The 25,369-nt window shown below is 64.1% G+C and overlaps 2 protein-coding genes across 2 annotated transcripts in view; one reads left to right on the top strand and one right to left on the bottom strand.

The window, feature by feature from the left end:
* The window catches only part of LOC142056852 (dedicator of cytokinesis protein 2-like), an 81,553-nt gene that overhangs the window by 16,025 nt on the left and 40,159 nt on the right, over positions 1–25,369 (bottom strand). The window lies entirely within an intron of this gene.
* LOC142056853 (uncharacterized) lies at positions 1,924–24,580 on the top strand. Its single transcript, XM_075092361.1, has 4 exons — positions 1,924–1,981; positions 12,575–14,487; positions 19,656–19,730; positions 24,142–24,580. The coding sequence occupies exons 2-4, from the start codon at positions 12,953–12,955 to the stop codon at positions 24,341–24,343; spliced, it is 1,812 nt and encodes a 603-aa protein (XP_074948462.1). The 5' UTR covers positions 1,924–1,981; positions 12,575–12,952; the 3' UTR covers positions 24,344–24,580.

The raw sequence follows: 25,369 nt of genomic DNA, 5'->3' as shown, positions 1-25,369 counted from the left end.
GTGGTGCAGGCCCTTTCCAGCCCCGGCGGGTCAGCCACCGCCAGAGCTTCCACCTGGCTCCTTCCCCTGGCATTCCCCTGCTCTGTGGCAGGGACAGAGTCCCATGGCAGCCCCAGACCACGCTTGCCAGCAGCACGGAGGAGCCAGGGGAGGGGGCGTTTTGGAGGCCAAAGGGGTCAGCCCAGGGCCACTCGGCTGCTACCGGCGACCAAGGGCCCCGGGTTCGCCCTGCCAGCCCCTGGGCAGCCCCAGCAGCAGGGCCCGGGGCGCTCCTCGGGAAGGTCTGCAGCACACAGCAGGGGACTGATGCAAGGCAGCACTGTGCCCCACTGCCAGCCCTGGCTGCCATGCAGGGTGTGGGCAGGTTTGTAGGGAATTACCCTGTGAGAAGCAAATTAATAAAAACCCAAAAGTTCCCAGTCCTTTTAGCACCAAAGCGCAGCCACAGGCCTGAGGCTTCCCTGCAGAATGCTGGCACGCAGCAGGACCAGCAGCACCTGCACGCAGGGAGGCCGCGCAGGCATGCCAGAGATCCTGCAGAGGCACCCAGGTCACTGGCTGCCTGCACGAGTCCAAGCGCGTACAACTTGCCTGCAAAGCTGGAGGCGAGTCCCTCCTCACCGTGCAGCATGCCTGGCCTGCTCCCAGGACTCAGCTTGGGAGCAGGGATCCCCTGCCTGCAAGGGAGCAAGTACTGAGCGCTGGTAAAGCGGGCAAAGCGCACAACTTCGCCTAAGCGACCGTGTGTGATGCCACGGAGCCCTGGTCTCAGGAGAGACCCCATGGTGGGAGCCAGGGTCACCTTCCCTGCTGCCAGAGCCCGTCAGCACAGCCACGCTGCTCACCGGGGCGGAGCAGGAGCAGCCTGAGCCTTCATGGAGGCTCTGGGGGGCCATTTCTCGTGTACCAGCCAGGGGTGCGCGTCACCCACCGTCACCGCAGAGAGAAGCACTGCGCGACCAGAGCAGCAGAGCCCATGGGGAATGTGAGGCAAGGCAGGAAGGTGACGGGAGGAAACTTTTGCAGCAAGCCAGCCTGTTCTGGGGATTTGATGAGATTAGTTCAGTCATCTGGAAAAGGCTGTTCTGGTGGCTGTTGGAATTAGATTCAGGTGAACCCCCTGCACTGCCTGCTACACCTTCTTCAACAGAAACTGTATTTACATTTATATTACATTACTGGGAGCCACACAGCCAGGTATTGCTACAAATATGGACGCGGTTTATCCTGTGGATGGCCTGTGTGTGGGGAATGGACCCGGGGGTAGCCCGACACAGCATGTGGCCCCCAAACCTACTGGGTGGTCACAGACGCAAACAGTCCCGGGCAGCCTCCAGCCAAGCCGCAGTCCCACCGCCCAGCACCCCCCGGAGCCACGGCACCAGCTGTGGCACGGCTCCCACCGCCCCGCGGTCCTGCCCGGAGCAAAGGCCACCCTCCCGGGTGCTCAGGGCCACGCCGCCGGCCGCCGCGTCCCCAGCCTCGGGGCGGGCACGGCCCGTTCCCGGCCCGTTCCCGGCCCCACGGAGCTGCTCCCGGGGACAGGGGCTGCGCCCCACCGTGTGCCCGGCCCCGAGCACCAGACTGGCCACGGCGCCTGCACCCCCCCAAGGGGTGGGAGGGGGGGGCTCCCCAGAGCCTCGGCGGACCCGGCCCCTTCCTCGGCCCCGGCCGGCTCTGCCCTCTCCGCCTGACCGACACCGGAGCGGCACTGGGTGCCCGAGCAGGAGCCCAGTGCGGGCAGGACCGGCCGGGAGGCGGCAGATACCGGGACTCTAAGGCACCCAGGCGCGCTCCCCGCCGCGGGGCTCCGCCCGGGCAACCCGAGCCCCGCGTCCCGCCGCTCCGGCGCCGATACCGGCTCCGCCCCGCCCCGCCCCGCCCCCGCCAGCTCCGCCCCGGTACCGGCGAGCCCGAGCGGCTCCGCCTCGCCGTGCCCCGCGCCCGCCGCTGCCCGACCCGCGCCGCCGCCGAGCACCAGGTACCGGGCGGGCTGGGGAGCGGGGCCCCGGCCGGCGGGGCGGAGCGGGGCGGCGGCCGGGCTGGGCTCTGCGGGCATCGGCCCTGCGGCGGCCGCTCGCTGCGCCGGGAGCGCCGCGGCGGTACCCGGCCGGGACCGGGACCGGGACCCGGCGGGGCGGGTAGCCGGGGAGGCGCGGCAGCCCCGCGGCCAGGCAGGGGGAGCCGGGGGGCGCCGGGGCGGGGATGCGGGGCCGGGCCGGTACCCCGGGGCCGGGAACCGCGGAGCGGTACCGGGAGCCCCGAAGCCGGGACTCCGCGGCGGTGCGGGGACTGCGGGGGCGCCGGGGCGGTACGGGCACCCGCGGCCGGGAGCGGGCTGGCGGGGCGGGGATCCGCCGTGCCCCTTCCTTCCTCCCTCCCCGCTGCCGGTGCGTGGTGCCCGGCCCCGAGCGGCCTCGGCCGCCCCGGCGCCCCGTGCTGCCGGGGGTCGCAGCACTCTCCGGGCCCCCCTCCTCTGCCCCATCGCCGAGCAGGAGCTGCCCGGGAAAGTGCGGGAGGTACGGGGCCGGTGGCGCCACGCACCTTGCACTGGCACCCTGTACCGAGGGGGCAGGTGGCACCCCGCACCGAGCACGCTGCTGGCTGCCATGGCAGGGGTCTCTGGGGGACACAGCCATACTGGCGGCAGTGGCATGGTGTGCAGCCGAGGGAGATAAATCTGTGCTGAGAGCCGCTGTGTTAGAGGAGCCACAGACCCCCAAAGGTCAGGTCCCCCTGCGCTGCAGACCCGCTCCGCCTGCCCTGCCACGCCGGCCCATGGCACCTGCGCTTGTCGAGCAGCTCTGTGCGGGAGATGCGGGGAGGGAGCCGCGTTCCGGGAGCAGCCTGCCTTGCTCAGCCCGGCTGGCTGGCGCGCTGCTCCCCCTCGTTAGGAGACGCGTCCATCAGCCAGGGCTGCGTTTGCCTGACACACGCACACACATGATCCCAGGGATGTCACTTTCTGTACCGCACGCTGCGCTGACGCCGGCCAAGGGTACGGCTGCTCGCGCTGGAGGGATTCAGCCCACGTTGCTCCCAGCAGCTCCCAGCGCCGTGCTCTGCATTCAAGGCCTGTGTGTCTGCCGGTGGGGCTTCGGCAGCTGCTGAGGCAGGAGCAGAGCCGGGTGCAGCCTTAGCTGCTCCCCGTGAAATAGGAAGGCACAGCTTTGAGAACTGTTCCAGTCTCTTTCCTCCCTGCGGGAGCCCACACAAAACCCAGTTAGAGCCTCGGCTCCTTGCAGAGGCGTGGGGGAGCCTGGAGAAGAGGTCTCCATGGAGCCCTTTTTATGTTCGGAGCACGAGGTGGACACGTATGAGTAGTCGCCAGAACCTGGGCTGTGCCAGCGTGTGCCCGCACGGGGATGGCGGGCATCAGCTGGGCTGCCTGCCTGCTCTCGGAGGCGCGGAGTGCTCCTTGCCAGCTTGCAGCTCCCAGTGGTTTCCACACTCATCACCTCCTGGGGGGCACGGGAGCGAGCCCCCCGGGGCAGCCACGGCGGTAGGGGATGTTGGGGTCCGCCGGCTGTGCTCCCTCCCTGCTGGCGCTGCCTGCGGAGCGGGGCCGGAGAGCGGCCAGGGAAGTAACTCCCAGGCAGAGCCAGCCTTAGGCTGGCTCCCGCCGTCTTTTCCCGGCATGTCTCCTCTCTCTGGGAAGTGTTCAGTCCTTCCAGCGCGTTTAGAGGAGCAGAGTGGTTTTAAATGCAGAAGCTCCTTTAGACTGAGGTTATCTTCTTTATGAATTATAATTATTATAATTATATAATAGTATGGTAGCATCCAGAGGCCACAAATAATTAGTGGGTCTGTTCCCATCTGTAGTAACAATACTATTTCGGTCCTAGCTGGTGCTTTTGGACAGGGTCTCTCTCGTGTGTTTACAAAGATGGTCTGTATCCTCCTGGCTGTTTGGTGGGAGGGGAAACCAAGGCACACAGCAAAGAAATACACTTGCTAATTCCTAAATTCCCCTGGTAGCCAGTGTTGTCTAAAGCACGTAAAGGGGCGGGGGGGGGCGGCTGCTAGATGGCATTGGAAATCCACTTAAAGGCAGGAATTTGTATTCTGAAACGACATTCTCCCTATCTGTGCTGGGAGGCCGCAGCCGCAGAGGCCTCCCACGCTGGCTGCCAGGACCTCGGCTGGGCAAGCACCAGCAGGATGGGGGGCTTTCCTGCTGTGGGGGTGCTGTCTGCACTCGGGGCCAAGCCTCCAGCAGTCTGTACCAGCACACGCAGCGTTGACCAGGGCACTGTGGTTGCCCCTGTGAACTGCTGGGTGCTGAAGCCTTTCTAGCTTTTTCCAGAAATGTGCTTTGTGGACAGCTTGTGGCTTTCTAATAAGATTTCTGGCATGTGAAGGAGCACACAGAGTCCCAGTCTGTTGGGCTCCCCAGCTCGGCTGGCTGCTCTGCTCGCTGGGGCCGTTTGACTCCAGATGGGTGCCTGAGCGCCCTTCTCCTAGGGGTGAGACGGTCCCCCCTGGGAAAGTATGGAGCTGTGGGAAGTCTTGTGATGAGCTGTATCCTGTGGCCAAAAGTCTTTGGGCCATGTCCTACTTCCCTTGTCCTGCAATCGCTGCAGGAATAGCCCATGTCAGAGGTGCCGTCAGAGCCCGCGTGCTTTGGTGCGGGGAACTGGCCGAGCTCGCCTGCTCCCTGGGCCAAATCGCTGCATCACGCATTTTCCTGCCTCTGTGCGGCTGCACAAGGTGACCGTGAGACTCGGAGGAAGGTGATATTGCCCGTGCCATGTTCGCTGGGAAGGAAACAGCCAAACAAGGTGTTTGCTTCCTCCCACGGTGGTCTCTTCTGTAGCCCCTGGGAAAAGTGCTGAACCGCAGTGCCCAGCAGCAGCTGTGGGCTGCGTGAGGGATGCTCACCTGCTCTTCCACGGAGGCAGCTCAAGGAAGACTTAGGACATGAAATGAACTCCTGACCTCATCCTGCTCCATACAGCCTGTCTGCCATGGTCTGCCCGTGTTCCCGTGAGTAGGTCGCCCTACCTCATCACGTATCATTTAAAATGGTGATATCAGTGCTCTTCTGGCAAAGAGAGGTGGGAAAGCAAACGGATAGCAGTGAGAACAGAGATGCTACTCTCATGACAGCCATATTAGCATCCATGGGAGACAGAGGAATAATTTGGCTTCTGCAGGCTTCTGAAGGCTTTGTGCAAAGGCTTTGTACTTCACTGTGTCTCCTGACCACGTAAAGTCTTCATCTGAGAGCACTAGCATATCTGCGTTTGAAAGAGAGAGGAGTGATGCAGAGGTCATCAACTCTCACTTGCATGCCAGGAGGAAGATGTTGCTTCTTCCCTAATTGATGGGATCCCTTCCACGGGGCATTAGCCATGGCGAGGGTGGCCAGGAGCCTCAGGCAGCCCTGGGGAGGTGCCTGCAGGGAGCCCGTGGGCGCTGGCACTGCGGGGAGGTGGGTGGTGGGGACTCCCTGCTCCAGCCGGGCAGTGAGAGCCTTCTCTTGGGCCCTGTGGCTGGGAGAGTGACTAATTTTCTTGCAGAGCACTTCAGCCAGTGACCTAAATAGAGATGCGTGCAGATCCCTTGGCTCTTGTGAGCTGCTGCTTGCACCAGGCCCTGGATGACACAGGGAAGGACCCGTGTGCCAGCGATGCTCTCCGGAGGCCCCCGGGTGATGCTTGCTGGGGGTGCTGTGGAGCACAAGGCAGCCAGGCAATTGCTCCAGCGGCAGGGGACTGCACCTGCCATCCTTAGCTGGGCCAGCCCAGGTGTTTCAAGCAGGGACTAAGAGCTTGCCTTGAATGCTCCCAGGAGGGAGGAGGTCAAGTGCTGCTGGTGTGGAGGGAGGCTGCAAAGATCATTGGAGGCACAGGGAGCTGGCCTCAGGGGACACTGGCAGAGCTGGACTTGCTCAGCACTGCAAAGCGTGGCCAGAGAAAGAACGTGTGTCCTCGCTGTGAATGCACGAGGGCTGAACGCTGGGAAGGGAGAAGAGCTGTTCGAGCGGAAGCGCTACGTTGGCAGGAGCACAGTTGGATATAAACTGGCCGTGATTAAGTGCCTGCAGGAAATTAGAAGGTCTGTGAGACTTTGAGCAGCCAGGCTCTGGAAGAGCCTCCAAGAGAACTGCGAGGGTAGGGCATAAGCTGGCTTCGTGGTGGAGCTTCCTCAGCGAGGAACTGGATTTCGGGTTTGCTAGCTGCCCCAGGACATGCTCTTAGTCCTCCACCCTCAGGTACCACAGATGCTCCGATCCGAGTACAAACGTGTCAAGTCCTCTCGGAGCCAAAGTGGGATTAAGCTTTGCTGCCGAGTGATGTGTTGTGAACCTGGCTCCTGCCCGGTCCTCCACTGAGAGCAAATGCTTCATCCTCTGCTGCCGCCCCTCTCGGCCCCAGTAGCACCTCTTTCCTTTCCAGAGATCAGGAAAAGCAAAGGTTTTGTCCCAAGAGAAGCCGTTGTACCCAGTGAGTGGAGCTGGGTAATTAGCTGTTCTCTTCTGCAGTTCCAGGAGAATATGACTTCCTCTCTCATAAATCTAATCTCCTGGCTTCCTGCGTCTTGAGGAGAAGATTTATGTGTCTGCTCTGGTTTTCCCTCTGCCACAGACATTACCAAGAGGATGAGATGGAGGATGGGTGGAGAAAGGGCCAAAGCTGGCCGGGGGTGGGCAGGGTTGTCCACAGCGGTGGGAGCAGCTGGACCCTCTGTCGGTGCCTGCAGTCCCGCTGTTCGACGGCCGTAGCTGGGGTCTGCCCAGCAGCCTCATCACTCCCGGGCAGGTCTCTCCCACAGGACACTGGTGTCCGTCAAGTCAGGCGGAAGAGCTGAGCCGGGCCTTGTGCCCCAGAGGAGGAAGAGGAGGCGGCGGCAGGCAGGCAGCTGGAGGCTTTCCCTCTGCTCTGCAGTGTTTTTGGTGGATGCAGGTAACTTTCCAGACAGGATGGTGTGAAATAGGGCTCTGTTCCTGCGAGGGCAAGCCTGAAGCCCATAAGAGGTGAGTCTCAAGATTCAAAACCAGAAGATTTAGTGCCTCACTCTCACAAAATTTACCACCAATGAGTACTGGTCAGAGAGGAGTGACCCGGTCATGGGGCCATTGGCTCTCCAGGTGGAGATTCACAAGCCCTTCAGAGGCTGGAGGTAGGAGCTGACAGTGCACCAGCAAAGCACAGACTGGTGATGTAGAACCAGGTTTTGCATCCCACCATCCAAAGTCGTGCGGCAGGTTCATGGATCTGAAGGGCTCTAGGCAGGGGGTCCAAGGGAGAGCTGGTGGGCGATTCAGAGCCCCAGCGCTGCTCACAAATCCCTGTGGTTCTGAGGAGTATTTGGTGCTTGCAGGGAGTGAGGACTGGGTGGGAATTGGCACTTGAAGTTCAGTGGTGTCCATGGCCAGGTCATAGGAAGCGGTCCCTGATCTTCCTTGGCTCCTGGGCTCATAGTTCCCAACTATGCTGAGCATCCAGCTGACCCAGAGAGCCCACCGCTGAAATAGTCGTGTCATCTATTGTATTATAGTAGCGTCACTTGGTTTTATCTATACATCATCTGATGTGACCTGCTGTCTCATCTTATTCATACACTCATACTTCCCGTATGAAGTAGAGGGGAAAAACACTCAGACTATAAAAAAATTGCCAAGATGGAGGATCCACCATCGTGTAAACCCTTTCCAAATTGCTCTAGCGCTGGCTGGCCTCACTTTTTAAGAAAGTCGCTCCTCCGACTGCTCTGACCCCTGATTTTCAGCCGCCGAGTTTTGCTGCACTTTGCCTGCTCGGCTGGAGAGGAGCCGGAGGCTCACGCAGCAGCGATCCCAGCTGCACAGTGTCCGCTCCATGCTCCAGTCGTGGCTCTGTGTTTGCCTTTTTCCTTCCTTGCCCTTCTCTTGGTATAATCTGCACCTTTTCTCAGTGCCGAGCTCTGTCCTGTGAGGTCAGTGACAGCCAGCGCCATGCAGGGCCCGTCTGCCCCTCCACAGGACCTGGGCAGGAGCACGGCTAATTGGCGATGGTCGCTGGATGGTGATGTCTTGAGACATGCTGGTTAGCCAGTTCTTAATCCATTTAATCTGTGCCACATTGCTTCCGTATTATTCTGCTTTCTTCGTCAAAATGTCAAATGCCTCTCAGAAATCCAAGTCTGCTCCATCGAGGCTTTTACCTTCATCAACCAAAATTGGAACCTCATCAAAACAGACAGCAAATCGGTTTGATGAGCCGTGTTCTCCGTGGCCCTGTGCTGACTGGCGTGGCTGGTACATGCTGCCATCCTTCAGCTGTTGCGAGTCGAGCTCCAAGCCTGTTCCCCCGCCGCTGGCCTCGGACTGGTGGTGCCATGCCCTGCGCCAGGGCTCTGCCGCTGCCCTGTCCTATGTGCTCGGGCTCTCCCGAGGCCGCTTTCCACCGGTGCACCCCGGGGAGGACCGTGGTGTCCCCTGTCCCTCAGGCGCAGAACCCTGCAGGGCACGCAAGGGCAGAGCACCAGGGCTCAGCCCCCCACCTTGTGCTTCAGCCTCAGGCTGTTGCACAGCCCTGCTCCCCGGCTGAGCGCTGGCAGGGCAGGCAGGAGCCCGTGGGCAGGGCTCCTTGCTCCCGATCACTAGCAGGGGTCTCCTGAGAGCCTCCTGCACAGTGCGCCTGAGGACGAGCATCAGCCATGACACGGTAGCTGGGCCAGATCTCCTTCAGCCATCCCCCCACCAGTCCTCAGTCCCAGTTGTCCCCCAGGAGAGAGGAGCTACTGCAGCCCTGGGCTGCTGGTGGACCAGACCCTGGAAAGGGGCTCCTGCGGGTTTGGGACCTTGGAGGGCCTCCAGCTTTACGGCACCTCGTCTCTCAGCGCTGTCCTCCCGACAGCCCTCGGCGCTGCGGAACTGGCCGGACCCGTAGGTACCTTGTTCTGGGGTAGGGTGGCATTGGCGGGGGACGTCCCTACTCCTGCTCCTCCAGTCTGACCAGCTGAGGTTCCTGTACTGGGGTGCCCATGGAGGAGCTGGTGGGGCACTGGCAGGCGAGCGGGGAGCATGGCTGCGTGCCGGACATGCAGCGCATCGGCTGAGGTAGCCGAACACATGGGGGGCGTGGGTGAGCACGTGTCCCCAGGAACGGGGGGCTGAGTGCTGTTTCTCAGTAAACATGCTTGAGGATAGCATCTGGAAAACACTGGAGCGGCTGGGTGCTGGGTGCCTCTGCTTCCTGCACAGCCGCTTCCCGGTGGCCCTTTCTGTGCATCCAAAATGTCCCTGGAGCCATGCTTCCAGACGGACCCATCAGCAGAGCGTTTTCCTCAGATTCAGCTCCAGTATGGGAGGGCCCATCAGATACTGCAGCCGCAGGGTTGCACAGTCCTGATTCCGTCCTACAGCAGGACTCATTATCAGCACTCGAAGATGCCGGCACACTGCAAACAGCGCCCAAACACAGCACTAAATCTAACGGTACCATAAAGCGTACGCAGAGAGACGAGTGGGAGGGTCCTAGCTTTTGGTGTTTGACATCCTCAGAGCTGTTCCAAATGGAGTTAGCGCATGTATAATTTATAGACTTTTTCTTTGTCCTTGTGGCTTGTCTCTGATCTCTTTAGCGGTGCGGTTCGGGAGGCAGAGGGTGCCTCGGCAGAGGCCCCGCTGACTGACAGCATCGCATTTGCTGCGTAGGCAGTGGAATGGCCTCGTCTCACTCTGCTGTCAGCCGTGGCTCACTAAGGTCCCCGCTGCAGACTCACGGGGGCTGCATCCATGCTCAGACCGTGCCAGGAGTGCTCCTGCCCCACGCTCAGCTGTTGGAGCAGTTCCTGGCACCCTCTGCCCAGTGCCTGTTAGCACTCTTGTTAAGGAAACCCCCGGAGCCGGCTGGCCACACGCAGGCTGCCCTCCGCGAGTGCTCAGCCCGGCTGCCCTGGTCCCAGCTGTGCTCAGGACACCGGTCCAGCGTGGGGACATGCCAGCCAGCCCCACTCTGCCGCTTGGCATGTTGCCTCCCTGGCACAGACGCAGCCAGGGCCGCCGAGGTGGGACCTGGGTGTGGGGTGCTGAGCTCTGGGCACCTGCCGTCGCTGTGGCACAAGCGGGGAGAGGTGTCCCCATGGCTGTGGTAGGGCCTCGGGCAGGGTCCTGCCCTGCAGCCCCTTGCCATCCCAGCAGGCTGTGCCCCATCCTGCGTGGGTGCCGGGACAGCTGCTGCCGTGGGCCAGGTGCCCGCTGGCAGGCGTGAACACGGGGCTGCTCCTCCTGGCCTCGCATGCAGCCTGCGGCGAGCGCAGGGCACGGGGGCCGGTGGCGCTGGCTCCATCCCCGAGCCAGCTCTCTCCTCTGCCTGTTGCTGTCCATACTAACGAGGTGCCCCATCCCACCACTGTCCCTGTCTCCATCGCGTCCTGCCTCACAAGCATCTCCTGGTGTCTGGGCACAGCTCCAAGCTTGGGAAGGGAAGCGCCGGGCGGCTGGGTGGCGTGTGGAGCAGCATCCCGACTAACGCTGGAGCAGCATCCCAGCTAACGCTGTGTGGGGGACGCAGAGGCGCTGGGGTGCACGGTGTGGGGGTGGGGGCCAGGAGGGCTGCGTGAGCCCCCCACTGCTCTGGGGCTGGGGAAGCACCGGGCACCAGCATGCTCAGCACTCAGGAAGTTTGCTCATTACCAGCACAGGGTGACTCCAGGCCACTGTGCTGAGTCAGCCACTTCCTTACAGCAGGAGCAAAGCAAGGCAGCGAGGGGGGCTGGCGGGGTCTGGCAGGTGCCGTGTGTCTGTCCACAGTGGGGCTGCGGAGGAAGCAAGGCCTCCATCTCGGTGTGCCCAGGGGCACCCAGGGGAGCAGCGGGCTGTGGTTCGGGGCAGGGGCTGCCAGTGCCAGCCGCTGTGCTGTGGGATGCAGGACATGGCATGGTGTGAGGACATGAGTCCGTGCCACGGGGGGGCCCGCACCACTTTGCTCCTCACCCTTGCCACAGGTACCTCTCGATGTTTGCAGACCTCAAATATTGAACCACCAGGCGAAGCAGCGCTGCTGCCCGCCAGGGCTGGCATCTCTGCCTCTCCCACCCTTCCCAGGCGCTGCTTCCCGAAATGAGCCGTTAGCCTGCTCTGCTCACCGGGGGCATCCCAGGCAGGGCTCCTGTGTGCACCCTATGCTCTGTGGTGTCCTATGTCCCAGCAGTGTGGCAGGCCAGGGCAGCAGCCAGCGACCAGGGTGGGCAGAGGCAGAACAAGGTGGGCGTGGCGGCTTGGTGCTGGTGTGGGGGGGTACGGCCGGGCAGGGCCCTGCATAGAGGTGAGCTAGCGATGGTGGGGATGGGGACATGGCTGGGTGTGACCCCCGCTGTGTGAGAGCCCCTGCTCACAGCCCCCCGGATCCTGCCCCTCTGCTGCCTGGGAAGTGCTGATGGTGCCAGGGTCTCGTCCCCAGGCATGAGCTGCGGCCTCGGTCCCGCGGCCAGGTCCCGGCGGCGGCCCCGCGAGCGGGAGCAGTGCCGCATGCCTGCAGGTGAGGAAGGGCGGGCAGGCTGCCTGGGGCCGCGCGATGGCAAAAGGTACAGTGCCCTGGGGAGACCTCGTTCTCCAGAGACAGCCCCACTGCAGCCTCCCCAAGCCGCAGCCCTGCGGCAGAGCCAGGGTGAGCGCCAGAGAGACACCAGCGACCGCCCTTCTCCACAGTGAGGGGCAGGGAGCGATCCCCCAGTCTCACCAAAGTCGCTGCCTTAGCCACGATGCCTGTTCTCCCTCTCAGCTGGTTCTCACGCGCCCGAGGCGGCTCAGTGCCCCCGAGCCACAGTCTCAGCCCCTGCCCATGGAGCTGGTGGTCCCCACGCCTGCAGCCCAGCCAGCCCTGCCACACATCTGGTGGGTGCTGCATACAGGACGGGTCTCCTGCGCCCACTCCAGCCATGCCCCACTCAGGACAGGTCCCCTGTACCTACTCCAGCCATGCCTCACTCAGGACGGGTCCCCTGTGCCCACTCCATCCATGCCCCACTCAGGACAGGTCCCCTGCACCCACTCCAGCCATGCCCCACTCAGGACAGGTCCCCTGCGCCCACTCCAGCCATGCCCCACTCAGGACGGGTCCCCTGCGCCCACTCCAGCCATGCCCCACACCGGTTGGGCACCCCGCACCTTATCCAGCCCCACGCAGAGCCAGTGCCCCGCATACAGTGGGTGCCCCACATCCATCCATCCCACGCAGGACCCCTCGTGCCCAGCCCAGCTCTGCCCCGTGCCCACACGCAGCAGCCCCCCATGCCTGCCCTGCGCCTGCCCTCCTGCTCCAGCACCCCGCGAACATGAGGCACCAGCCCCAGTGAGGCAGAGCTATTTTTAACAGCCGCTTCTGCATGATTTGAGCTGTGAACTTGTAACGTGTTTATGCTAAAGGGGTTTCTTTTTTTTCCCTCTCTCTTTGTGCTGAAGAGGCAGCGCCGGAGATCAAAGCTTGTCTCTTTGCGTTTTGTTATGGCGGGGCTCGGAGGGAGCGCGCAGAGGTGGGCAGAGGCCAGCAGCTCCACGGGGCAGCGCGGCGTGCGGGGATGCACCCGTCCTCGGGGGGCTGTGGCGGCGGGGCCAGGGCTCACCCATCTCTTTCTGTCCCCACAGGTCTGGGAGCCCAGGAGCCATGGGCAGGGGCGGCCCACACCTGGCACCCCCGGCAGCCCGCTACGGGCCACACTGAGCCAGGGCAGACAGCGGCAGGACCATGGGCTGCTGGCACCGTGGAGGAGGAATGGCGACGGGCAGAGCTGCCGGCGTGGTGTGCCGGGGGCTGTAGGGCCAGGCAACAGGCAGCATGCCCAGCAGCCCCTCGCCCGCCTGCCACGCAGCATCGCCTCTCCGCGGTGGCATGGGATGAGGCCGCCCACTGCCCCGGGCAGCTCCGGGGAAGGGCGAAGCCCAGGGCTCTGGCCACCGGTGCTCGGCCTCCCACGCCCCGCTGCAGCACCCTGCTGCAGAGCAGCGGCCACGGGGCCCTGAGCCATGGTCAGCCGAGAGCCCCTTCCCGGCCCGGCCCCCGCCGGCGAGGGCGGCCAGGAGAAAGCCATGACGGTGCGCTCGGTGCTGCTCAACCGCGACTCGCCCGACATCGAGAGCCGCCTCAAGCGCCGGCGCAACCGCACGCAGCAGGTCCGCTTCAAGGACCTGGTGGAGGGCAGCGCGGGGCAGGCAGCCAGCCCCACCCCGGAGCCCACGGCCACCCCCGGCCCCAACACCCCACGTGCCTCACCGCCCCCCAGGGACACCCCTGAGCGGGCGGCTCTCTGTGCCTCACGGCGGAGCTGGCCCCAGGCCCAGCCGGGCTCGCTGACGCTGCCCATGCCCAGGAAGGTGTGCATGAGCACCGCCATCCAGACCTCCCCCAGCCTCCAGAAGCCCTTTCCAGCCTGCCAGCCCCACAGCAAGAGCGTCTGTGACGTGGCCGTGGACGTGGTGCTGCCTGCCACCGTGGGGAGTGCCTGGTGCCCAAGGCGGGCCGTGCCCACCGGCGCCAGCTGGGCTGTGCCCCCACGGGCACCCAGCAGCGTTCCTGTGCATGACCATGCCACAGCCCTCCCCCAGCACGCCGCGGTGTGCCGTGTGCCACCGCCACCGCCCAGGGATCCCTGTCCCCCTTATCCGGGCACAGCTGGGTGCCCTGCTGCCCACTGCACCTCGCCGGTGCGGAGCTGCACCCCAGAGCCCTGCCTGCCACCCCCTGCCTGCGCCCGGCTCCGCAGAAACCCTGGGGGGAGCCGTGGGGCCCCCCCACGCCCGGCCTCCGTGCCCTGTGGTCAGCCCCGGCCAGCCACCGAACTGCGGGGGCTGGGACGGAGCGACTCAGAGCGGAGCCTGCCCCACGGACACCCACCGCCCCAGCCCTTGCTGCACCGCCAGCAGACCGTCCCTGCCACGGACACCCACGGCCTCCACCAGCCAGCTCAGGGCAACCCCCCGCAGGACCCACCACCACCCCAGCACCAGCTCTGCGGCACACCTTGGGGGGGGCCCTGCTGCACCCCACCAGCCCCCATCCCACCAGCGCCGGGCTGGCGCGGCTCTGCCACCACCACACCGGAGAAGGCACCAGCTGCGCTCAGCCATCCGGACCCCCGCGGCACCTGCAGCCAGCTACGCGCTGCTGAGCCTGGGCACGGCCTGGCAGGACCGGAGGGGTCTGGGGAGCCGCTGCCCCCCACCCCACAGGGCCCCGGTCTGGGGATGCAGCCGGCCGGGCGGGCACTGGAGGTCCCCTGGCATGGGCAACCCTGCCTCACTGCCGAGCAGTCGGAGACACTGCGCCACATCCAGGACCTTCTGCAGCTGGTGGTGGCGGCCAAGGGTCCAGTGGGACCACCAGCGGGGGACGAGGACACGCGGACATCTCAGGGAGAGGGCCCCCAGGGGTCTGGGGAGCAGGGGGACCTGCAGTCCCAGCTGCAGTCCCTGGAAGGGGTGCTGGAGACCAGCCAACAAACCATCCGGGTGCTGCTGGACGTCATCCAGGACCTGGAGAAGAAGGAGGCCCAACGGGATGGGTGAGCAGGCGGGGACAGAGGTGGGGGCTGGGGGGGATGATGTCGCTCTGGGGGCTGTGGATGGAGGATGGGGGGCTGCCAGAGATTTGGGTGCTGCCGCCTCAGAGACACATTTCCCTCTGAGAAGCTTAGAGCTGCCGTCCATGCACATATGACACTGCGCCTTGATCTTACGCACCCTGGCTTGTTCTCCATGTGCCTACGGTGCCCTCCCCGTGCCCAGGGAAGCGGTGCAGGGGGGTGCAGGCCAGGGGGATGAGGGGAGCTGTGGCCCCTGCTGGGCTCTGGCGCAGCTGAGGTGCCCATCGGTCACTGGGATTGGAGACCTGGGATGTCACATCCTGACTGCGGTCTCAGGCCAGGCATGGAGGACGGCCTGGGGACAGCTGCCATTCCCCAGGGACAGCCTCCCTATTTCTCATGCCTGCTTTCAGCCCCATCTTTCAAGTTATCTAAGGCACACCTTCACCAGCCGGTGCCTCAGTGACTGACGTGTCTGTGCCCCAGGGATGTTGCCCACACACGCCCATCCTGCACTGCCCTGTGCAGGACCCGCTCCACGGGCAGTGGCCCAGGGCATCCCCTGGGCAGTTTTCCTTGGCCTCCCAGCTAGATTTGCCAAACAGAGCAAGGTGTTAGAGGTTAGTCAGTGACGGTCCAGAGCTGAGACCCGCCAAACTCAAATCACACAAGGGCCACCAACCTCCCCAGAGATGCGATGAGCTGCTCACTCCATAGCGGTCCTGGCACCCTCCTGTAAAACCGTCTGGGGCATTGGGGCATATTCCCCACACCTTGAGACAGCAGCTCCCACCAGGGTAGTGCAACAATCCCGTCATTACCACTAACGAAGCCCATGTTGGCTGTAACTGAAGCACAGGCAAAGCTGCTGCCCTTGTGCCACCTCTCAGAGCGGGGCTGGTGGGAAGGGGGCCGCTGGAGGTCTGTGGTCCAATGTCCACCGAAGGTGGGTGCAGCCCGGACAGGCTGCTTGGGACCTTGCCCAGCTGCAGCTGGGGCAGATGGAGATCCCCCACCTCTCAGGCCCCTGTCCCAGTGTTTGACCACCCTCAGGGTGAAAAAACGTGCTCCCACTCTGTAGTGCTCGTGCAGCTCATGCCCTCTGCTCCTCGCAGGGAAAGAAGCCATGAATAGTGATGTGCACACAGCCTTTGTGGTACCAACCAGTGGCCGTGGGTCAGGATATTCCCATTAAGCCCCTGCCACAATTCCCCTTGGCCAGCCGTCAGCTTTGCCTGGGTGCCCACGCTGGGAGCACCTGGGCCAGAGGGACAGCCTGTGGGGCTCCGTGCAGAGCAGCACGGCTTGGCCCATCCTGCCCACAGTGACCCGTCTGTCTGCAAGGTGGCCCTGGGGTGCTGGGGACCGTGGTGCTGCAGGGCATCCCTTGCACTGCTTACAGTGGGCAGCATTTCTGGTAGAGCCGTGCTGAGCTTCAGCCGTGCGGGGACAGCCTGGGGCACTGGGACGAGAGAGCTCGATAGGCTGGCCTCACAGGTGGAGAGGGACCCAGCCTGCCAGGGACACCGAGCGCGGTGTGTGCCGCAGCAGTATTGGTATGTCTGACTTGGCGTGTGGTTTTGGGGAGGCAGGGTGGCACACAGGAGACCTGGACCTGCCAGCCGGGCAGCTCCTGGTAGTCCTGGGCCTGGTGCCTGCGCACGTGATTAATTGTTTTATCTAAAACATGACTGCTAAGTACCTCCTTCCAATCAGGGGCAACGGAGGAGGTTTGGATCCCACGGAGGCATTAGCAAGAGCATGTAAGCCCATACAGGCGTTTAGGTGGGGCGTGCAGCGCCGTGCTCCGTCCCTGATGCAAACTGTGGGTGCAGCCCGTGTGTGCCTGTCCTGGCCAGGAGGTGCTGGCAGCCCTGGGGCACTGACCCCCACGGGCCCTTCCCTGTGCTCTGAGCACCCATTTCCCCTGGCCGCGTGGGAGCTGCCTGCCCCAGTCGGCTGTGTGCGTGCCCTGGCTGCTCCTGCCCCAGCACGGCACAGGTGACCGCACCGGAGGGGAAGAGCATGGTCTGGGGCTTGGCCCTGTTAGCCCCAAAAGAGAAGCAGCACCAGCAGCTCAGCACACCCTGGCTCCCCGAGGAGTCCAGCATCCCGCCAGTGCAAAGCACTGAAAAAGTGCTTCTTGTGGCCGTGCTGCTCCGGCCTCCATGGATGGGGACCTGAGAGCAGTGCCAGGAGCTCCAGCCAGGGCCAGGATGGGGTTCGCTCCTTCCACGATTGCTGCTGCCTCTGCTGGGCGTCAGGGTGCAGCCTCTGGTACAGCCCGCTCTGCCCCTCGCCGGGCAGACCCCCGGCACACCCTGCTCTGCCCCTCGCCGGGCAGACCCCTGGCACAGCCCGCTCTGCCCCTCGCCGGGCAGCCCCCGGCACACCCTGCTCTGCCCCTCGCCGGGCAGCCCCCGGCACACCCTGCTCTGCCCCTCGCTGGGCAGGCCTCTGGTACAGCCCGCTCTGCCCCTCGCCGGGCAGACCCCCGGCACACCCTGCTCTGCCCCTCGCCGGGCAGACCCCTGGCACAGCCCGCTCTGCCCCTCGCCGGGCAGCCCCCGGCACACCCTGCTCTGCCCCTCGCCGGGCAGGCCCCGGCACACCCTGCTCTGCCCCTCGCCGGGCAGCCCCCAGCACACCCTGCTCTGCCCCTCGCCGGGCAGCCCCCGGCACACCCTGCTCTGCCCCTCGCTGGGCAGACCCCTGGCACAGCCCGCTCTGCCCCTCGCCGGGCAGACCCCCGGCACAGCCCGCTCTGCCCCTCGCCGGGCAGACCCCCGGCACACCCTGCTCTGCCCCTCGCCGGGCAGACCCCCGGCACAGCCCGCTCGGCCCCTCGCCGGGCAGCCCCCGGCACACCCTGCTCTGCCCCTCGCCGGGCAGGCCCCGGCACATCCCACTTGCCCCTCACTGTCGGGGTGGCACAAGGGTCTGCTGCCCCCAGGGGCTGTGCAGCTGCTCAGAGGGGAAAGGCCAGTGAGTCACCCCCCCGCCTGTGGTGTCCTCTGGGGCGCTCGCAGACCCGCGGTTGTGCCGTGGCTGTGCCGAGCCTTGTCCCTGCCGGCTACGGCGAGGGCATGTGCAGACCAGTGCCTGTTGAGAGGGCAGGTTTGCTCCTGCGCTCAGAATTGAGTTTGTCTGCTTGGGAAGCTGATTTATCTTCACTGTGGGCAGCTTAATTAAGATCTCGGCTCTGCATACTGTTACAGTCAAATGAGCAAACAAGACGCCCGGAGACATAAGGAATGGGATAGGAAATCGCATAAAAAATTATCCTAGTGTCCCGATGCTGAGGAACTGCATGGCCTCATTTGCCATGGGTCAGCGTCCTGCAGGCGCGCGGTGGCTCTGAGGCGCCCGCCATGCACCGGAGCGGTGCCACCAGCCCTGACGCCGCTCACAGCGTAACGTGTCCTTGCGGGGACCAGGCGCCTACTGCCAGCAACATCCTACACCAAACGCCTATCTCAGGATTAGATGTCATCATGGTAGAGAGGTGCAGTTTATACATTAGATACCCCCCCCACACACACACATATATATGTACCATATATATATATAAAAAAGGTATCATGATCTAATTTATGTGCTAAGAGTATAATCCCAATTGTAATATATAATTTGGTGCATTAAAAGACCTAGTTTTTGAGTACTGAGGGAAATCATGATCAAGGTCGAGTAACAGGAGGAAGATTAAACAGGAAAATGTGGCTGCTATGTGGGACATGGGGGTGTCTTCTCAGCTGTCCCCCAAAAGCTGCAGCCTGCACTGCCTAAGAGTGGCCATGGAGATGTGGAGATGGAGTCTGCAAGGGTGACCAAAAGCATTTCATAGGGCTCTTTTCTTACAGCTCTGACAGCAACCAGTGTTGCGGCACCACCGGGGAGCGCCCACTGGCAGTGCTGGGGTGCTGGGGGTCCACGGGCAGCTCCCCGGCACTGCCCCGGCACAGCCCCGGCGCCCTGAGGGCACGGGAGGGCTGCAAAGCCAAAGCACTCAAGCTCCATCCAGAGAAGCTGCAGGCTGCTAAGCAAGGAGGGACGTCGGTGGACCACTTCCCCGGGGAGGTGGCGGCTCTCCTGCTGGCAGCCAAAGCCAGCCAGTGGCCGTGCGTGGAGGCTGCGAGCTCAGGGGAGCATCGGGCCGGCGCTGCGGCTGGGCAAAAGGCTCGCTGCTGGTCCCTGGCACCCCGCGGCTGCCCAGCCTCTGGGACGCCGGGACGCTGCGGCCCGTGGGCACCCCGCGCTCGCAGGGTGGCAGGAGCTGGGACGTGCTGCCAGCTGGCGGTGGGGCCGCAGGGGACACTCCGCGTGCATGGGGGGATCAGAGCGCAGAGCACCCTGGGGTGCTCCGGGCGGGAGGGCGGCAGGGCAGACAGCTGGCATTCGCTGAGCGGGACAGCACGGTGTGTGCAGCTGGCCTGCGGATGCGCTGGGGCTGGTGTTCAGCACCAGCAGCAGAAACATTCAGGGTGCAGATGCCTTCTGTGTAGATGAGGGAGGAGGACTGCTTTGGGTCGAGCTTAGATTTGGGGCTCGTCAGCTCAATTTGAGTCCCGTGCACCTTCCCTGGAGGAGGATGCTTCTCTGGTACAAAAGCATCAAAAAGAGATAAACCCCAAGTTTGGCGTAGGCTGGTGATTAGTCTGGAGCATCTCCCTCTGCCCATCTGTCAGGTTACTGCTGTGTGCTGTGAGTGCCCCCGCACAGACCTCGTGCTGCCCACGGTCTCACTCCCTCTGTGGCAGCATGTGTGGGGAGATGCACAGTGGCCTGGGATGGCCATGGGCATGAGGTACAGCTCTGGGATGGAGATGAAAGGAAGGATGAAGGATTCGGGGCTTCTGCTGTGCCTGTCTCTAGTCTGCAACCATCTGAGAAATCTGCAGAGCTGCACTTGGCCTGGCATCAAACGGCACCTCTCAGGAGGAGCGGAGCTGGGATCCAGGGAAGAGAGGAGCTGGATCCCAAGGAGGACAGGAGCTGCATCACAGGGAGGAGAGGAGCTGAGTCCTGGCTCCTGCTTGCTGGAGTATGAGCTCAAGAGGCAGATGAGGGGCCTGGGGGTGGCTGGGGAGGCACAGGCAGACAGACCAAGGCCAGGTCTCCAGGCTCACAGCACTTCTGCTCTGTCACAGGCGACACTCGTACCGGACAGGGCAAGACATCGCGAACTGCGGGACCTGCCGGGACTGTGCCTGCATCATCTACAGGTAAGAGCCAGCTCTGGCTCCCTGCATGTTCCCAGCCGGGGCTCCTGCTCTCCTGCACCCCTCAGACTCCTAATCTGGCTACAAAGCAGAGGTGTGGCGGAGTTGCAAGTCTTCACTCCTGGGGACCATGCTGGGAGATGGCGGGGACCTGCCTGCCTGCGCTCCATCTCCTGTCCCCGTGGCAGGATGGATGCTCAGGGCACCCCGAGCCACAAGAGGCTGCAGGGTCTCGCCCTGTCCAGGTCTGAGCTGCCCCTGGCGGGATGTGGTGCTAACACAGTTGCGGCTTTTCCTTTCCTGTCCCTCATAGTGGAGGAGTGCTCTGTCGCAGAAATGCATCTGATGCCTTAGGACAGACACAAACCCAGGGCACCATGTACAGACCACTCACGGGCGTTGGGGGCACCACATATAGACAGGCCATTGCCAAGGCCCCTGTACCTGCTGGGAGGCTCCATGGGACCGGAGAGAAGACAGCGGCGCCTGTCATGCCGAAAGAGAGATTGGTGCAAAACGCAGCCCCACCTCACAGCCTGGGGCCCAGAGAGCAACCACGCTCCCCCGGGGACACAGCAGTGTGCTCATCAGCGCTTTGGCCAGCGCAGGGTAACCTGGCAGCCCAGGCAGAGTCGGGGACGTGGCAGAGCCGGTGACGCATTCCCGTGCCTTGGCCGGACCCGGAGGCCTGCCGTGCCCCAGGCTCTGCCACGGCCGAGGCCAAGCAGGGGGGCCCTGACCCCAGCCCCGGCGGCTGGGCTGCTGCACCGGGGCAGGCAGGATGGGGCAGCAGGGACAGAGATGCTGTTTGAGTCAGAGCCTGAGCGTGGGCTGTGCTGAGGGCCACGCGGTGCAGCTGCCTGCCCCTGGATGATTTCTGTCTTTGCTGGGTGACCCCCTTCCTCTGCAGGGAGTCCTCAGACGGGGCTCACAGGCTGCTCCCCACCAGCGGCATGCTCCAGCCATGAGCTTGCAGCCTCCCCTCTCTCCTCGCAGCTCTCTTCGTGGCCCTAAAGGCACCTCCCCCCGCAGGGCACGCCGTGCCGGGGCATGGTCACACGTCTGCCCTGCCAGCCCCGTGCCAGGCAGCTCGCTGAAGGCGCACCTGGACATGGCTGGCAGCCGGCGTGCTGGGACACCCCAGTGACGGGTTTGGGGGGGGCGCGGGTGCTAGCACGGCGGGGGTGCCCACTGTGCTCAGGCAGGGCTCGGCGCACAGGGAGTAGGTAGGGTGATTTTCATGAAGGACAGCTGACTGGCTGCAGCTGGAAGGAGAGCTGCTCCAGTTCAGTGGCAGAGCATTCATCTTCTGTAAAAGCAATATATTGGGGGAAGCCTCATTAGTGGCTGATGGGTGGGCCTGCTCGCTCGCTCGGAGTCCAGGCTGCAGCTTGTTGTCCCTGTGCCAGCTTCACACAGATGCTGTAGACAGGCTGCCAGTCGCACAGGGAGTCCCTGCCCCTCGCTGGGGTCCGGGGCCGCCGGGTCTCCACTCTGCTTCCCCGGTGGCAGGACTGGGTTGGGGTGTGGAAGCACTTTCCTCCACTGCCCTCCCTCCTCAGACCCCATTCGGTCTCTGGGAAGGGCATCTCATGCCCTCCTGGTGCAGGCAGTGATGTCGCTGAGGCCCTCTCCCTGTCAGCCCTGTGGGAATCGGGCAGCTGCCCAGCCAGGCATCCGTGGGTGTCCGTTTGCCCCGCTGGCCGTGCAGCCTGCTGTCTCCCTCTGTGCATGTGCAGGTGGCTGGCCAGCCGTGTTCTCATTTTGCTGTTAATTAGGCTGCTTCTGCTAGCACTCGGAAGGGCAAGATGCGGTGCACAGAGCTGGCACCGAGCAGCCCACCACAGCGTGCGCGCGGGGCGGTTTAGCTGCTGCCCCACTGTGCTTTTGTGAACGTCTGTGCATGGGGTGGACACACTCTCCTCCAGGCACCTCCAGGCTGGGGGTGCCCCGGCGCTGGTCCCCGCTGTGCACCGGCATCCTCACACCCCCTGCGCCAGCTGCCCTGCGTGCCCGTGCCGCCACGGCAGTGCTGCGCCTGCCTCTCTTGTGCTCTGCTTATTTGCACCACAAACTCCCTCACAGTAGCTGGTGGGGGACGTCAGTGCTAATTGGGTCTGACGAGCCTGTCTCCACGCGGCACTGCGGTGGGGAGAGATGCCACGTCTGGGGGAGGTGGCTCCCTGTAATTGCCAGGCTCCTGCTGGGGACTCCCTCTGGGCTTTGCTGCCGTCCGCGTGATGAAAACTGGCTCTGCTGGGACGCAGGACACAGGACAGGGGAGCGGGGGCAGCACCAAGTGTGGAGCGCACCAGGAGCTGCGGCAGCGCTCCCGGCACCGGCCCTCGGGGATCGCCCGCAGGAGTGAGCAGACGTGCCCACCTGCACCCTGTCCCAGGGCCACGCACGAACGCACCAGCTGTGCACCCCCAGAGCGGCCCTGAGCCCTTCCTCTGCGTCTGTGCTGGGAAGTTGGGGTCCCTCCCCACGCTGCCCCCCTGCTAAGGGGCTGCTGCCACAGCTCACCCTTTTTGCTAGAAATAACTGGGCACAATCGGTGTCCTCGCAGGAGGTGATGGAAGGTGACAGGAAGTGTTAGCATGCCACGTGGGGCTCATGGGGTGCTCCCCATGTGTGGGGCGGCTGCACCACGTGCATGGTTCCAGGCACACGCCGCAGCACCTCGCTGATCCGATGGGACGTGGCTGGTGTGAGATCAGGGCACTTTCTGCGTGAGGAAGCATCGCAGCATGTGGCCACCAGCAGCCAGCTTGCGCGCTGCGGGGTGCTGCGGGGACACCAGAGGGCTCCGGCACTTGCAGGAAACACGAGGGCTTCGGCGGGGGGTGCACAGACCCCCTTTAGCTACCCAGACCCTAATTCCTGGCATCACTAGTGGTGTGACAGGCAGCAGCACAGCCCTTGCACCTTGCGCCACCGCCTGATGCTGCAGCAGCTGTCAGCCCGCCGGGTCCAGGTGCAGTGCTGGTGGCAGTAGCGGCAGGACGAGACACCCTGGCCCCAGGGATGGACAGCCCCTCTCTGGGGGCTCAGTGCTAACTGGGGTCCCACAGACCCTGTGCTCACCCCCCTGCATCAGCACCAGCCCCAGCCAGGGCAGCTGGCCGGCTCCCCGCCCCGGGCAGGTCACAGGCAGAGCCTCGGCATGTGTTAGCCTGAGCTTGGAGGGACCCTGCAGCCCCACGGGGACGGAGCAGCCCCACCAGAAGCTGTACCCTGCTCGGGGGAGCACATCGCAGCACTGCAGCGAGGGGATGAGAGCAAGGGAGGCGTGCTGCTGTGGCCAGTGACTACAGGGTGCCCAGCGTGTCCGGAGCCTTCATCTGGCCTCCCCTCCGCGCTGGGCGCACAGCTGCCTTGCCGAGGATGGCCAGCCCTTGCAGCAGTGCCACCGCTCCTGCGGGGCAGTGACAGGAATCGCCACTGATGGCGCTCCCGAGGCAGGGACTCTGTCGCAAGAAACCCCCGCTGCCCGGTGCCTGCGTGCCACCAGCGCAGGGTGCTGGGAGCAAGTCCTTGCCACTTACGGAGGCCCCTTGCAGCAGATCGGCTCCCCAGGAGGGACTTAGTCTGTTTGTCCTTGTGTAGGGCAGGCATTTAGGGCAAAGGAGCTCTGGCAAGCGGGTGAAACAGAGCAAAACGCACAGTCAAGCCCAAGAGAAAAGCAGAGGCAGCACCAGGCTTTGAGGCTGGATAAGGAAGAAGGTGCAGGGGATCAGCTGAGGGTGACCCATCCCAAGATCCCCGCTGCCACCAGGTCAGGGGCTGTTTGTCTGTCTCTCCAGAAGGACGTCCCTGGATGCTCTGGCACAGCGTTTAGTAGTGCGGTGCTACATGCCCTGCTGCAGACCACACTGCCGCAGGCAGAAGGGCTGCCTGGGACAGATCCGGCCCCCACCCCCCCACACTTACAGCCTCTGAGGGGCAGGGTGGTGGGCAGGAGCAGCCTGAAGGGCATGCCCGCAGGACGTCCCCTCGCAGGGGCGCACGGTGACCTTGGGAAATCTGCCCACCGGGAAATGCCGGGGGCCCTGGAGAAAACTGCCGACAGCTCAAAAGCCACTCTGCACCCAGCCAGCAGCTGCCCCGCATGAGCCCCCTGCCCTTCCCCTGGGCTGCCACCCCCTCCAGCTGCAGGATGGCAGCCGCCGACACCAGGCTGGTCCCCTGCCACATGCGCCACGCGCCACCCCCAAGCAGCGGCCTCAGGAGTGCAGCAGGGCTGAGCTCCCCGGGGACGTGCCCTGGGGATGTGCGGGGGGCTGAACTCCCCGGGGGTCTTGTGGCAGGGCGCAAGGGTGGAGGCGGGTGCCGGGGCACGGAGCCGTGGCGGGCGGGGGCCGCGGCGGGCGATGCCCTCTAATGCAGCCCCCTTCGCCCTGCTTGCCCGCAGCGTGGAGCATGATTTCCGGCAGCAGGAGGGCCGCTTCCAGCGAGTGCTGAGCCATATCGAGGGTGACACAACGCCGAGCTCCCCGGCGGCGGCGGCGGCAGGGGCCGTCCTGCCGCCCAGGCAAGAGCCGTCGCCGGTGACGAAGCTGCCTGCGAAGCTGGATGCAAAGAAATCCAGGCGCAAATGCTTCTGGTTCCTGTGAGCCAGCGGTGCCTGGCAGGCCAGGAGCACGGGGGCACCATCTCAGCACTGACCCCCCCCTGCCCATGTCTCCTTCCTCCTCTCCCTCCCTCTGATGGTAGGGTTTGGGTAGCACCAGCTTTTATATTTTTAACCATTCAGTTTAATCTGTTGAAGCCCCTGTGTAAATAAGGTGAGGGGAACAATGGCTGTATTTAATGAGAATTCAATAAATTCTACGGAGACGCTATTTTTGTTACATCCTCTCCCACCTGTGCATTTCTGTTCTGGATGAGGACTGGGAGGGGGGCTGGTGGCTGCTACCCTGCACCGCTGCAGTGCTTGCCCAGCCCCAGGCACCCACAGCCCCTCAGCAAGGGCAGCCTTGGGCCCTCCTGCCTGGGGGCTCCCCGAGGGCCACCCGCAGCCCCAGTGCTCCCAGCCTGCCCAGGCTGAAATCAGTGCCCATCCCTGCACCCCACAGCACGGGATTCTTGCCCATCCCCATGGCTGCTGCCTGCAGGTTAACTGAGGATTTTTCCTGGACCCCTGGTCAGAGACGGTGGACAATGTGGGACCGTGGCCAGGAGAGGAGACCTGCCCCTGAGAGCTCCCAGGTGGGAGGGTGGGCTGTGTGGGGGTCTCCTTCCAGCAAGCTCCCCTGTGCAAGGCCGGGCAGCTGGGGGCTGAGCCCCACACAGCCTGCCTGTGCACGGGGCTGCCACAGGAGCAGGGGCTGCTTGGAGCTGTGGGGGCTAGAAATTCCCTCTCCCGCTTTGCCGACGGCTGGCAGGGCCTCCCTGGCTGCAGGATGTTCTGGCTAATTACAGGGAGAAAGGAATTAACAGCTCAAATATTCCAGTCTCTGCAAAGCTGCCACAAGAGAAGTTCAGCATCAGTTCAGTGAGGGTCCCAGATCAAAGTGGCCGGCGGCAGCAGTGGGAGGCGGGTGTATGGCGAGTGTGGCGCAGTAAGTGCTCCCCACGCTCCCCCAGCCCACTGGGATGCCCGTGCCCTGACCGCCGTGCCCCGCCGTGGAGCCGCGGGC

Source organism: Phalacrocorax aristotelis, chromosome 4 (genome assembly GCF_949628215.1).
Source record: "Phalacrocorax aristotelis chromosome 4, bGulAri2.1, whole genome shotgun sequence".
Taxonomy (NCBI): Eukaryota; Metazoa; Chordata; class Aves; order Suliformes; family Phalacrocoracidae; genus Phalacrocorax; species Phalacrocorax aristotelis.
This window is presented reverse-complemented; position numbering and strand designations above follow the sequence as displayed.